At 42.2% G+C, this 15,654-nt stretch overlaps 1 protein-coding gene across 2 annotated transcripts in view; it reads right to left on the bottom strand.

Moving 5' to 3' along the window:
* Positions 1-15,427, bottom strand: part of OXNAD1 (oxidoreductase NAD binding domain containing 1) — a 71,905-nt gene extending 56,478 nt beyond the window's left edge. The window contains exons 1-4 of one of the 2 annotated variants that reach the window (XM_088463269.1): positions 15,232-15,427; positions 6,436-6,611; positions 1,008-1,160; positions 610-676 (exon numbers count right to left, since the gene is read on the bottom strand). In XM_088463269.1, the coding sequence (XP_088319395.1) occupies positions 610-676; positions 1,008-1,129 (189 nt within the window). In that variant the 5' untranslated portion in view covers positions 1,130-1,160; positions 6,436-6,611; positions 15,232-15,427. Of the gene's footprint in view, positions 1-609; positions 677-1,007; positions 1,161-6,435; positions 6,612-15,146 lie in introns of both variants that reach the window. The other variant, XM_088463263.1, reaches the window with a different exon arrangement.
* Positions 15,428-15,654: the final 227 nt, after the last annotated feature.

Raw genomic sequence — 15,654 nt, 5'->3', positions numbered from 1 at the left:
ATATACAAACTCTGCAAAATGCGAACCTCAGTAAACCAAAAATATTATACCCTTATGGGTACTTTGCATTTAGTGTCAGTGCAATGGTGTACTGTATGTCAGAAAATGACTCTGCTCTGTAATCTAAGCTTAATTCATTCACAACCTAACCTTAGTTATATGCTGCTTTGCAGTATTACTGCCCTACTGTAAAACTGCACTAAGCGGAGTGACCTCTGCTGATACATGACTACAGAGCCTCAACATGACTGTGTAATGCAGATATACAGGCAACTATAGATATTAAGGATATAGAACAGGGAGGCCGTCTGCACATAAAGTTCAGTAGTGTAAGTGGAGCGTTTATCCTATTAAGAACTTCTTCACTATTTTGTTTCTACTACTGTAACTAGATTTCATCAAAATCCTTCTGAGCTCCGGACTTTTCATTTCAGTGATCTATGCAACAGGAAAGGAGGCATTCCTGGAGTTACGGACAATAGTGCTAGACGTGTGACACCGAATGAGAAGTGCAGAATACTTAGAAGCCCATATATGAAAGACAGAGTAGGACACAGAAACAAATAAATTATAACGAACACTGTGTTTATCTTAAAGATAGTCACTTACCTCTTGTCTAAATGTGTTTGCGGTTCTCTCCAAATGGTCTGTTTTTCTTTGCGACGTCATTTTCCGTCTTGGATATCAAATACAGATTTCATTATTAGAAAATAAAATGTGGTCTTTACAGCAATTTCAGAAACAATTACACAGTACTATTTAGCTTCCATTCACTATAAGCCACCAGGCACAGGAGCACTTGTGAACAGCAACATTAGCTCTGCTGGCTGTACTACACTGACTAACACGGTGAGGCGTTACTTACGAAAGGCCTCTGTCCTACAACAACGGCAACAAAGATCTACTGTTTGAGAGTTTGATGAGCATCTCTTTCCTAGAACAACAGAACTGCCATCACATTACTTTACAAACAATATTTAATAGTGCCTGCAGACCAGATCACCCACCTATTCAGGGTACAAGCGCACAAAGCAGGGGCCCTCCACAGTGATGAGGCCGACAGACTAGTGAAAATTCCAGTAGTCCCTCTGAGCACTTGACAAGAGGCAGAAAACACAGCAAGAGCCATGGCCCAAGTGAAAACAATCCGGCCTTTGGGGCTAAAAGGTTGGAAAATAAAAAACTGCATTAGATTATGTTAATTGTAATTATTGTAATCACATAAAAAAAAAAAAAAAAAATCATTAAAAACTGGTGCTCTCCTCTGCAAAGGAAAACCCCTGACCCTGCACACCAAACAATTGTACATTGTTAACCCTCCATGTGCTGATCCATACAGTTCTCTGCATATCAGCTCTGCTTTACACAACTATGAAACACTACATAACTTATGCTTTTATATAAGTTATGCTCCGATAAGAATAAAAATAAATTATCTTCTGTGTTTTTTTATTTTGGGATTACTGTGCCCAGACCTACTGTGGTGCTGTAACACATAAGCCATGTCTGACTGGGAGAGGTTTCTTACTATAATCATTGAATTAGAATGGCAGAGCTACAGCTACAAGTGATTACACAGCTAATTATTGGTAGCAGCACAAATCAAAGTGACAGTTTATACAGAGAAAAATCTTACTACTGTAGATAATATCTATATCAGTGGTCTCCAACCCATAGCTTACGAGCTACTGGTAGCTCGCAGTCTTAATTTTGGTAGTCAGCTAGGAGCCCACTAGGTGGAAGTAACCTCTGATGCACGCTCTCCTGTGGCATTGACACCATGGGTGGAGCCACGGGCAAGTGAGTCAAGCAATTTCCATAGCCACTACGATCGCCTGACGTGCTTCCACCCACAGCGTCTGCGCCACGGTGGAGCGGCACAACACATGACAACACCGTGACTCCTTCTTAGACCTCCTGGAAGATCACATAGCATCCCTGCCTATATCTTTTGCTCCTCTACTGCACTCACCTCCTTGGAGCCGGTAAGTAACAGTGAAATGTGCCTGTTCTTAAACTTATTTATAAATTGCAACAATATCACTGTATTAATTATTGCATTGTTGTTTTCTTGAAAACATTTAATTTTCATTAAATTGCCTTCAATTGATCGGTTTTTAGCCAGATTTTTTCTCTATACTTTTAGTAGCTCTGAAGGGGGTATAATTTGTTTCGAGTAGCTCACAACCCAATTAAGGTTGGCGACCACTGATCTATATAATGCAAAGACATTTTATGATCCAAAAGAGAGTAATCATTTGTGATTGCCTCAATACTCACCTACATTTGTGAAGACTTACAGAGGTCTATATCAGCCAGTTAGCACAAGTTCCTAGTATGTGGCCCCAAAATAGAATCAACAGAGAGATCAAGACCATATCATTATTCTAATGAATTTCAGCAGCTCATTATTGGACATGGAGGTGAATGCAGTCATTTTCCGGTCAGTGAGGCCAGAAACATTACAAACAAGTAGATAGGAGCTACTACACTCAACCCCTTATCGTGAAGAATGTTCGTGTGTGTATAAAGTAAACAGGCTAACTCTAGTAATAACGTATAAGTCTGTTTATTGGTTAAGCACAGTGTTAACCTCAGAGATTATATATTGTACAAGTGTCACAGTGTTAAATACAGGGATCAAAACAGTGGAAATGCAGGGCAATGGAGTACATTTGCACTTAATCGATGGAGTGTTAGATACATATATTGGTGTACAGTATCTTGTTGGTATGCAATTACAAATTACATTGAATTAAGTTAAACAGATGGTGCTGACAATATAGTCCAGTAATTACAAATGGTAAGTTCTTGCTGGTGTAGTGTACTATACATTGTGTAGTCCCGGTAGGTACCCAGTGTAAAGTCATCAGCAGAGAGCAGAGACCCGCTGTGCTGTTACAAGGGTTCCGTTCACAGTGGTGATAGTGAAAAAGAAAAATATAAAATGAAAAATATTATAAAAAAATATTAGTAATAGAGGTCAGTCTATAGCAGCCACAATATTACTACAAGGACACCTCAGTCGCAGTATGTTCCTGCCTGTTCAGGGTTTCCGTGCATAGCCTGGGAATTACACCTGCTTCCCTGCAGGAGATGCTTCCGACGACGTGCCTGGCGGGGCCGGACCGTTGGGCAGAAAATCTCTGCCGGGGTGCCTGTTGGTTGGATCAGAGTTGTCGCGAGTTGCCTGGTAGGGGGCTCGGCGCGGGAGGTCTTTTCCTTCCTTTCTCAATGTTTTCCTCTCGTCCTATCGATGAGGTTTATTGATGACGTGTTCTTCATCAGTTATTACAGGGACGATGTTCTGCAGTCTGGATGCTGCGCTGCAGGCGGCCTGGTCACTCAATCAGGGGGGATATCCCTTAGTGGTGCTCAGAGGTCACTGATGACTGATGAGTGCTGCAAGGAGAGGACTAGGCACCTCTTCCTTGCCTACGGCACACCCAGCAACAAATTAGAGTCATCTAATGCACAAGGTACCGAACTATGTTTATATCAACATTACAAACATGCATACAGAGACAATCCACTCTACCCTTCTTTGTGTGAGTTTTAATTAACTTCTTCATATTTTAGATAGATGTCCTAAAAATACAGATGTGTCCAAATAAAGATGTGTCCTTGCACATCTTTTCTGCAGTTGCGGTAAAAAGCCCCTCTTGGCATGGCAGGTCCCGTGAGACTATGCCAGAGTTGGACATCTTTTTTTTGCCAGATATGCATCTAAGTCGCAATGCTATGCAGTTACGGTGCACTTGCAGACTCTGCTGATTAATCTGATATGCGACACTTGTATATCTGTGTGTGATTGGGTCTCTGAATCTGTACATGTAGTGGCCGCAGCTTTTTTCTTTCCAAGTTCCGTTGTGGTTCATATACAGACTCAGGTGCTCACAGATATATGTCACATATCAAATGAACCAGCAGAATCTGCTGGTGCGTGCTAGTCACAGCGCATTGCAACTTAAGTGCATTATTGTAAAAAAAAAGATGCCCGACGCTAGCAGAGTAGCACGGGACCTAGCGGCTCACTTACACCAGGCATGTCGCGCTGTATGGCCTATTCAGGCTAGATGTATGACGACACATCTGTAGCCATAAGTTGGTAATATTAATCATTATTTTTATTGCTATAGGGGTTCCCCCCACAACTGCTGGGAGACAGAACCATGGATCTAAACCTTTTTCTGTAGAAAAGCTCTTCCTTATGTTATCTTTTAGTAATTCTCACAATGTACAGTGTGTCCTCTTACTCTGGACTAAAACTGCCTTTCTGAATTCTATTAATATATTAGCATTTGTGGCCTTTAATTTGACAGGTCTCAAATGTCTCTCACACAGCACTCGCCCAAATATCTGTAGGCTGTCTTGGTCTGTACCCCCGGGCCTAGGGCCATTGCACCTTCAGAGTTAGGGTCTTTTGTTGCTGCTCTCCTCTCCTGTTGTCTGGCACCTGTCACTCCTGCCTGGCCATGGCTGGGTGTAGGATCACATGGGGTCCACCGTGCCTTGCTTGCTGTGAGGCGGTACTGCTGCAGCTGCTGGTAAGCTGTGCGGGCCGAATCGGGCAGGGATGTGGGCTTGGGACTTCTGCCACATGCTGAGAATTCCTCCCTGTATCAGGTGCGTCGGAATCAGCATCCCCTCTCACTGCGGTGTCCTAGGAAGTGTCCGCTGGTTCAAACCCCTGCACCCTTGGTTGCTGTCATGGCTAAACAGTTCGCTACAGGCTGCCAACCATGGGCTTCTACCAGGGCAGTATTCCCTATTCAGTGTGTGAAAGGTTTTTTCTTCTTAATTAAACTCATCAGGTGGCGCCCACAGAGGTCCTCCACACTAACGTTACGACATAATTTCTATCAGTCAATTATATATAGATATTGTAATGATTCTACCAGATGACATGACATATCTCCTTTTTTCCTCTAAAAGGTGCCCACACACATAGCGACATTTTACACGATTTGGCCGATTTCGACGAATCGTGACGACGAATCGGGTAAAATAGGTACAAATCGTGAGTTTATACTCACGAGCACGATGCCCATGCGCGTCCCCGCTCGTCATACATCGCATCTTCTGATCTGCCGTGCTGTAGGGCAGATTAGCCAATCTGGGATACAATGCATTGGCTGCAAGATGGATCTTTAGTCAGATTGGACATTTTTAACTCCAAATCGTGATCACGACGGCAAGGGAGCTCCCGTGAAAGTTCATGAGGAAATTGGCCATAAAATCGTATCGTGAGGGCATCGGTATATGTGTGGGCACCTTTAGTCAGAGGTTCCCAATCACGGTCCTCAAGGTTCCCCAACAGTTCAGGTTTTAGAGATATCCATGGTTGAGCACAGGTGGATAAATCAAATTGACTGAGGTACTAATTAAGTCACTTGTGGTCAAGAATGGATATCCTTAAAACCTTGACAATTAGGGGGCCTTGAGGACAGAGTTTGGGAACCTCTACTCTAAGCTATACATGTTCAGCTCTTGATGTCTGTTATATGGTCCCTGCACCTTATTTGTAAATCTTTCTATATTATAAATATCTTGAAGATATGGCATCAAGAACTATAGTAGAGGTTAGGTCTTACCAGTAACCTATAAAGTGGCAAAATTGCCTCCCCCTTCCTGCAATACCGCCTGCTATATAATCAAGTATTCTACAGGATTTGCCCACTGCTTGAGTACACTGCTTCATTACTTTCAGGTCACCTGAAACTAGAACAAGCAGAACTCTTTCCTGTTTTGATGTTGAGCATTTAAGTAACTGCCACAACATATCCAATGTTGGCACACAGAATGGATAATGAACAATGGTTGTCTCTCAGTAGGTTTAGCTCTCTGGGCATTCTAATATCTCTGGTGGTAAACCAAAATCCTTACTTAAGTCAGTGGTCCTATACCACTAACTGCTTTAAGACTGCAAACCAGGTCACCATACAGCTAACAAAACTTTCTTTACTCTCTTCTATGGATTCCCCCCCCCCAAAAAAAAAAAAACTAACTTCTTGGAATTAGAAGAATTGGACTAACAACATAAGCAAGGCATAACTAGTTTTAATTGTGAAAATTCACATTCAATTTTAAATGAAATGCTGAAATTGCTAGAATATTAGGTTAATTGCTACCTAGGAGATAGTTGAAAGGTTTTTCCAATGGTTGCCTGTTGCTAGCAATACTGTATACTGCAGAATAAAACAATTCAGCACCATTTCCTATTATTATAATTATTAGTCTCTATTTTTAAAACACCAGGATATTCTGCATTGCTGCACGATCAGGCTGTGAAATTAGAGCATAAAATTACAAAACAAAATATAAGATAAGATACCACTGTTATTCAGATAGTGCCTAGACATTAAGCCAAGTAATGGGGATCAGCTTCAGAAATAAATGCCTTTCTAGTCAATGCAAAAGAGGACAGGATATCACCTGGTTGAAATGAATCAGTGAACGCTGCCGAATCAGGTCCCCTCTTCATATGAAGACGTCCTAAGTGACAATGAGTGCACTCCTTAGACCTTTTGGGTAACTTGGGAGTGGTACTGGACAGAAGTTTATTGCTCAAACAGGAAGTGGCAGAAGTGGTAAAATTCTCATTACTTCACCTGAGAAACATAGAAGGAACAAAGTGATTTATTATATCAGAGATCCTGTGGGATTTATTAAATATATACAAGACAAGGACATACACCAACTGTATGTGATGTAGAAGATTGCAACTCACAAATCCTAACCAAGACATGCACATGACATTAATCCTAGATGCCTTACACTGGTTGCCATTAAGGACTGTCTTTAAAACATCCATTGCCACAACAAAAGTAGGGTTACATGGCTATGGAAAATATTAGGGCTTATTAATAGAAAGCACCCATCGAGTGGGAATTAATCCAACAATTTGGCAAACAGTTGGAAGATCACCACTGTAGGCTATGATCTTCTCACCTGACTAACAGACCAAAGTAACACCAGAAAACATATGGCTTCTCGGCACAAGCGCTGAACAGCCAGATCTCATCTAATGTGGACACCTATATATGTGGTCAATTTAGTCAAATAGTGTCGCTCAGGTCAAGCTTTGGGATTGCACCACCTGTAGTTAGACTGAAATTGCATAGGGCTTCCCCAAACAGAAACATAGTCAATAGATCTTAAATGTAAGATAGTATGCATTACATTTCAGATTACTGCATTACACCTGAATATGTTCATTCACTGGCTGATTCACCCTACTGTGAGTAAAGTTTGCCAGTACAGATCTGTGTGTCAGTGTCTCACATAGTTCTTCTTGTGTATGCTGTATACGTCTATACACAGTTGTCTGGCTGCTGCATTTCAGTCATAGCCAAATGTTGGGAGGGATATAGGATATTTTATTGATACAAGTCATATCACTCATTTACTGGACTTGTCTGTCCATTTGCTAGCATTGTGTGTTCATTCACTGGTAATTTCTACAACTCTCATGTCTTTTGGCTGTAAATTCTAACTATTCCTTCAATCTTTAAACCAAAAATGTATTTTAAAAGTATACACCAATAATGATGGCACATCTCAAAATAGATTTTATGTTGTATCTTGTAGATACACCGTCCCCTTATCTGTTCATTCACTGGACGATACACCCTACTACTCTCATTTCTGTGACTATAATTCACTAACGTAAGGGACAATAGCTAATTTCTACCAACACTACAGAAAATGAAGTACAGTACCGCAGCACATTTAAGGAGGATGGATGTTTATTTTTCACAGACCTGAAAACACTTGCGATATCTGCTACATTAAGAACTCTTTGGGGGAGATTTATTAAATCTTGAAAAAAGAGGACAAGTTAATGTCTTGCCCACAGCAACCAATCAGATAATTTTATAGAATGTACTAGGTAAATGATAGCTAGAAGCTGATTGGTTGCTAAGGACAACCCCGCCACTTGTCCTCTTTAGATGGTGTGATACAGTCAGGTGCATAAATATTGGGACATTGACAAAATTTTCATATTTTGGCCTCTATTCACCACCACAATGTATTTCAAATTAAACAAACAAGATGTGCTTTAACTGCAGACTTTCAGATTTAATTTGAGGGTAATTACATCCAAATCTGGTGAACGATGTAGGAATTACAACGGTTTCTATATGTGCCTCCCACTTTTTGAGGGGCCAAAAGTAATGGGACAAACTAAACAATCCTAAATCTAACTTTCACTTTTTAATACTTTGTTGCAAATCCTTTGCAGGCAATTACAGCCTGAAGTCTGGAATGCATAGACATCACCAGACACTGGGTTTCATCCCTGGTGATGCTCTGCCAGGCCTCTACTGCAAATGTCTTCAGTTCCTGCTTGTTCTTGGGGCATTTTCCCTTCATCAAGTGAAATGAATGCTCAAATCGGATTCAGGTCAGGGGATTGACTTGGCCATTGCATAACATTCCACTTTTTAGCCTTAAAAAAACTCTTTGGTTGCTTTTGCAGTATGCTTCGGGTCATTGCCCATCTGCACTGTGAAGCGCCGTCCAATGAGTTCTAAAGCATTTGACTGAATATGAGCATATGATATTGCCCAAAACACTTCAGAATTAATTCTGCTGCTTTTGTCAGCAGTCACATCATCAATAACTTCAAGGGAACCAGTTCCATTGGCAGCCATACATGCCCACGCCATGACACTACCACCACCATGCTTCACTGATGAGGTGGTATGTTTTGGATCATCAGCAGTTCCTTTCCTTCTTCATACTCTTCTCTTCCCATCACTCTGGTACAAGTTGATCTTTGTCTCATCTGTCCATAGGATGTTGTTCCAGAACTGTAATGGCTTTTTTAGATGTTGTTTGGCAAACTCTAATCCAGTCTTCCTGGTTTTGAGGCTCACCAATGGTTTACATTTTGTGGTGAACCCTCTATATTCACTCTTGTGAAGTCTTCTCTTGATTGTTGACTTTGACACATATACACCTGGAGAGTGTTCTTGATTTGGCCAACTGTTGTGAAGGGGTTTTTCTTCACCAGGGAAATAATTCTTTTGTCATCCACCACAGTTGTTTTCCGTAGTCTTCCGGGTCTTTTGGTGTTGCTGAGCTCTCCGGTACGTTCTTTCTTTTTAAGAATGTTCCAAACAGTTGATATGGCCACACCTAATGTTTTTGCTATTTCTCTGATGGGTTTGTTTTGATTTTTCAGCCTAATGATCGCTTGCTTCACTGATAGTGACAGCTCTTTGGATCTCATATTGAGAGTCGACAGCAACTGATTCCAAATGCAAATGTCACACCTAGAATCAACTCCAGACCTTTTACCTGCTTAATTGATAATGAAATAACGAGGGAATAGCCCACACCTGTCCATGAAAAAGCTTTTGAGTTGATAGTCCCATTACTTTTGGCCCCTTAAAAAGTGGGAGGCACATATAGAAACCGTTGTAGCTCCTACAACGTTCACCTGATTTATATGTAATTACCCTCAAATTAAATCTGAAAGTCTGCAGTTAAAGCACATCTTGTTTGTTTCATTTCAAAGCCATTGTGGTGGTGAATAGAGGCCAAAATATGAATTCTGTCAATGTCCCAATATTTATGCACCTGACTGTACATCTCCCCCATGACTCTGATGTGCCTGTATGACAAGCTTGTATGTTTGATAAGTTGCCTGTAAGGCAAGTTTGGTGCAGGAAAGTGCTCGGGCTCTGCTCCCTAGTAATCCAGCATCTCCATTCAGATAGATAGTTCAGGCAAACTCAAAATACCAAACGGACCGAATATTCAAGGTCTAAGAGTACGTGGGCCGCAAGAAAAAAAAAAAAAAAGGCTTATATGCAATTTTGAAAGGGTTATTATTAATATAAACCAATGCAGTGCCCCCTGTAGTAGAGCCCCTTATGCAATGCCCCCTGTATTAGAGCCCCTTATGCAATGCCACTGTAGTTGTGCCCATTATGCAGTGCCCTTTGTATAATAGCCCCTTGTGCGATGCCCCCTTTATAAGAGCTCCTTATGCAATGCCCCCTGTATTAGAACCCCTGACGCAGCGCCCCCGATAGTGTCCATTATGCAGTGCCCCCAGTAGTGCCCCCCAGAAATGCCCCTTATTTAATGCCCCCTGTATTAGAGCCCCTTGTGCAATGCCACTGTAGTTGTGCCCATTATGCAGTGCCCACTGTATAAGAGCCCCTTATGCAATGCCCCCTGTATTAGAGCCCCTTACACAGTGCCCCCAGTAATGTCCATTATGCAGTATCCCCAGTAATGCTCCTTATGCAATGCCCCCAGTAGTGCCCCTTATTCAGTGCCCCCTGTATTAGAGCCCCTTACGCTGTGCCCCCAGTAGTGTCCATTATGCAGTGCCCCCTTTATAAGAGCTCCTTATGCAATGCCCCCTGTATTAGAGCCCTTATGCAGTGCCCCCTGTATTAGAGCCCCTTATGCAGTGCCCCATCAATTCTCCTAGTAGTGCCCCCAGTAAGGCCCTTATGTTGTGTCCCCAGTAATGCCCCTTATGCTGTGCCCGTCTCCCAGTATAGAATAGGCCTGACTCCGATGTGCAGTACTTACCTCTCATCACGCTGGCCGCTGGGCACCGCTCCCGCGTAAACGCTGCCGCTGACTGGATCTAACTAGATCCAGCAGGGCAGGCCGCTCACATCGCGGGTGACATCATGACGTCACCTGCGCACCCGCGAACAGCATAACTGGGAATGCTTGCCTCTGAAGCGATCAGAAACCAGCGTTCCAAGTTTAAACACAAATATTATGTGGCCCAGTCACCCCTGCCGCGATCGGAGCTGAGCTCCGATCACGGCAGTGGTGACTGGGCCGCATAATATACAGTATGTATTTGGGCCCACACTATTGGGCCGCATTAAATGTTTCTTTGGGCCGCAAGTGGCCCGCGAGTTTGACATGTCTGGTTTAAAATGATCCAAATACTGTAAAACCATCAGATGAATGATTTTCAGAGCATTGTAATTCAAACATACAAAAAGATAACTACTGCAAACTAAAATTTGACTGATGTTTAATTACTGGTAAATAAAATATTTAACCACTTAATGGGCGCCGTTGCATGGGATGTGACCGCAAGCCAGCTGTGCTTCAGCTAACACTGTCACATACCATGCAATCATGCCATCCGGCTGCATCCCCCGGTATATAAGGAGGAAATCCATTCTACACATGTGCAGAACAGATTGCCTCCTGTGTGTCAGTCTTCCCTGCAGTGACGCGATGGTCGCTGACATCACTGACAGAATTTTGCAGAATGTTGTGCGAACAGATCGAGCACTATTTGGCTGATCTCTGCAAGTGCAGAGATCAGACTAGCAGTGGGGACTGATGATTAGTCCCCCCTGAACCACACTGTATCATGGTAATTTGAAGGGGGAGGTACAATTCCACCGGGAACCTATGGAGATAGAGGGGGGAGGTGCAAGGAAACCCACAGGAATATTTAATATTTTTAAAAACACATTGCAAATTTAATTAAGTGGCTAATAAATGTTGTATAGCAGGGTAAGCCATGAACTTTGATTCAGGAAGTAATTGAAGTAACAGAGTTGTAGGTTAACGGCAATTTAATAAATCACTACTTTTAGAGATGATATGACCGAATAGTTATGAATCAGTTCAAGATATTCACAAGTGACAGCTTTACTACTGAGCAAAGGCTGTTGAACTCCACACATTCAACATGCACACCCTTCTTCTAAAACGCACATAAATCACCGGGCTCTCAGCTTCTGATAATACTATCCAGAGAGGGTCATTAGGGAGATGATCGTTATAAAAAATGGTCTCTCTCTTGTCCGGCAAATGTAATGAAAGAGAAATATGCAGGAGGGGGATATACCGGGACTGAAGGATTTCCTCAATTTTACTCTTAGATGTAAAAACAATAAACAATACATATTTTGCTATTGAAATTACATGTGAAGGATGAGTAACACTAGTTCAGATATCAGAATTGAGCCTTTTAATGTACATGACATGTTGCATCTCCAGACTGTCCATTACATACTGTAGCCCTGCTTGTCTACATTATTAAACAGTTCCACTTGTCCAGATACTTACATAGCAGTACCAAGGGTGAAGTGTAAACGCACTTCATTCAGCACAACCTATACTTTTATTAGGTAATAGCACTGGTTACATTTACAGAGATTTCCAATCAAGCCCAATCTACTCTCACCTAAAATCCCTCAAACGCTCTCCTCTTCCCTACAGTATTAGTCTAGTCCAGTGGTTCCCAAACTTTTTTGAACCACAGCACCCTAGAGTATCAGCATTGTTTTCATGGCACCTCTAAGCCAAAAGTTATTGAAAATGTAGTAAATTAGTAACATTAAGTAAATTGTGCTTACCTGTCATCCTTAAATTCAATTAAATGTGGTGGTGGACAGGTTTTACACTTCTGTTTGTCCACATATTTACATTACATTGACCATAAATAATTTGGTGCTGGACCACCAACCTGAGGCACCCCTGCAAATGTCCCAAGGCACCCCAGGGTGCCACGGTGCACTGTTTGGGAACCACTGGTCTAGTCTCATTTCCACTCACACTCCCTCCCGCACACTCCACTGTGCCAACAACTGCTACTAACGTCCTCCATGATCACTTTTTGCTTTTTTTTTCATCATCGATTAGCTACAATCCCTATCTGAGCATTAGTCAGAAGGACTGCTGTGCTGAAATATTGTAGCCTCCTAACACTTTCAAATAAATTATCTTAAATAACAATCAAATAAACTATTATTTAAAGGAACAATAAATCTCATTTTTACATACATACTTTCCACAAAGATGTGCTATTAGTTGCTGAATCTAAGCAAACAGTTTACTAATGTTAATGACTGAGCACAGTAGCCACAGCTCAGAGGGCTTTCATTTTTCCATGAAAGAAGAAATCGACTGATGCAACTTTGCTGAGAAATTAGATACATTATGGTAGGTATTCAGTTAGGAAGCGAGGTAAAATCCACGTAAAAAACACCAAATCGGGCTAGCGCATGGGGAAAAAACCCATTGTTTCCACGGAATCAGTGGGTTTCCGCACCTGAATCACGATTATTCGACATGGGAAATAGGCTATTTAATCGAATAGCCTTTCATCGCACCGTGGGGATTTTTGCCGGTAATTAGTCGCAGGGTAAACCCCGCGGCAAAATGAATACCCCCCTATATGTGTTATTCTGAAGAAACGTCCTGCATTAGCCATACTTTATTACACCCATTTGCCAAGGTGAATGTACATGTCATAATGTACAATGGCTCTGAGAAAACAGGATTCTAGCATTTTCACATTTATTGTTTTATGCAAGTAGGGTCAAAATTGGCAGGAAATAGTAAAGTTATCACAGATTTCCTTTATGTTGGGTTTTCCTAATAAATTAATCTAACATGTTTAGCCCCTTCCCTGACTTCTGTGTTCATCAGACCAATATTTTTCCAATCTTTTTGGTCTTAAAGGGCAGCAGTAAATCCTGGTGGTCTTCGGCAGCTGAGAGATGCCAGAGGAAGCTCATCCTCCAAATAAGGTGCCTGTATTCAAGACAACTGAATGACAGGTAGGTGGAGACCATATCTCAAGTAGCACTTGTTTATCCAAAAAGTATCATTGTTTCTTTAGATAAAATGCGTTTTTTTATTTCTGTTAAGTAACATATAGTATACCCATGTACAATTTACTCCACAGACGTTATAAGAATTATCCCACTATTATATTTTTATTTCAAACTTAACTCATGAGAGAATACAAATAAATTCAGGTAAACTCACAAACCATAGAAAGGCTGAAATCTATGCACACTTTTGGAAGAGTGACAAAGAGCACAGTGCTATTATCAGTAACTAATTGGGTAAGAAAAGGGCTGACCAGAATGGAGAGCGTACAAAACAAAGATTATGTGACGTTTTAAAATGTGAAAATGTTATGAAATATCCAAATGTCATCCCTTGCAAGACTGGCCTGTCGTGGCCACTCATGTGAATGGCTGATGTACTATAATGAAAGAAAGTTAAGGTGTGTACACACTGGGTGATTGAAGTGACTGAACGATAACGATATCGTTCATTTATCATCCATTTTGTCACCTAAATTATGAACGATAACGACGAACGACCAACGATGCACGTTCTCACAGGTCATTCGACTTTATCGTTCATCTGGCAAACATGCAGGCCAACCTGACGATATTGTCAGGTTGCTGCATGCTGGAGAATGGGGGAGAGAGCCCGGCGCTGAACGATATTGTTAATGATATCGTTCAGCGGGTGTGCTCAATGTCATGAATGACATTGAGCACACTTTGCCAGGGACACACTAGACGATATTGCTCACAGAAGCATATCGTCTAGGGTGTATGCACCTATACTGCTTTTACACCAAAGTCCCAGGTATGAACCGTGCTTTGGAACGTTTACAATCCGGATCAAACCTGGGACAGATGCTTACCTACTGCGGCGCCAACCTAGGGTATGGCCGGGTCGGCACCATTCACACTGGAGCCAGGCATGCGGTGGCCGAGCTCTTACGACATTGCAGTGGACGCTTGGAGATGATGTAATCTCCAAGCGCCACTGAAGCCACTCAATCGGGTGCATGAGGCACGATCCGGGTCATCGTGACCTGCATCACACTGTTTACACTGCAGGGTGGCACGGGAACATCCTGTGGCCAACCCTGCAAGCTTCCAGAGTTGGATCCCCGGGTCCCTGGATCCGGGTGGATCCATTTACACTGACAAAAATACAGGGTTGATGCATGTTCACATGCATCAACCAGGGATTTTCAAGTCAGTGTAAAAGGGGTATGAGAGTCACCAGGGTACTGTAAGCAATAGACCATGGGGGAGATGTATCAAGCTTACTAAAGAGTGGTGAAGAGGCCAAGTGAAGAAGTTGTCCAGATCAACCAATCAGCTGCTAGCTAGCATTTTATAGAATGGATTTGATAAATGCTTTCTAGAAGCTGATTGGTTGCTATAAGCAACTGCATAACTTGTCCACTTCTCTACTCTATATTACCCCATGTCCCCATTATAGAAAGTCTCATCCTAATCTATAACATTCTATAACTCAGCACTGAGTTACTATATAACTGAGCTTCTACTGGACAGAAATACTAGCATCACGTTACTATTTACCTATGAGTCGCGCTGGGACCATGATTCTGACCTCCGGGAGCCCCGCACAACATCACAATAGCAGCAGCCAGCTTGTGTTACTTACATCACATGCCGGCTCCAGTGGAGGACATTGGTGACTTCCGGGTGTGTGATGTCATGCCGTACATAGCGTCAGCGCGTCCCCGTGAGCTGGTGAGGAGGGAGCCACCTGGCGGTCATCTCCTGTGTCTGACACATGACATTGCTATCATCATGCATTACTGCGTGTGGCTGTCAGTGCTGCATAATAATAGCAGGGCAGTCATCTGTGTGTTGCTAGCCAATGTTATAGCGATCAGTAACCGTAAACTACATTGCATTTAGGACAGACAGGTGCTGTTACTAGTAAGCATGTGTGCTGGTTACTCCAACATAATTGCCTACCCTCAAACATGACCCCTTCCACCCTGTACAAAATGCTCTGCTCCTGGACTTCCCACCTAATTTCTGATTGCAGTCACCTGTGTTGAACTAGATAATTGATGAG

The sequence above is a fragment of the Taudactylus pleione genome, unplaced genomic scaffold (genome assembly GCF_031769625.1).
Source record: "Taudactylus pleione unplaced genomic scaffold, aTauple2 ptg000053l, whole genome shotgun sequence".
NCBI classification, from domain to species: domain Eukaryota; kingdom Metazoa; phylum Chordata; class Amphibia; order Anura; family Myobatrachidae; genus Taudactylus; species Taudactylus pleione.
This window is presented reverse-complemented; position numbering and strand designations above follow the sequence as displayed.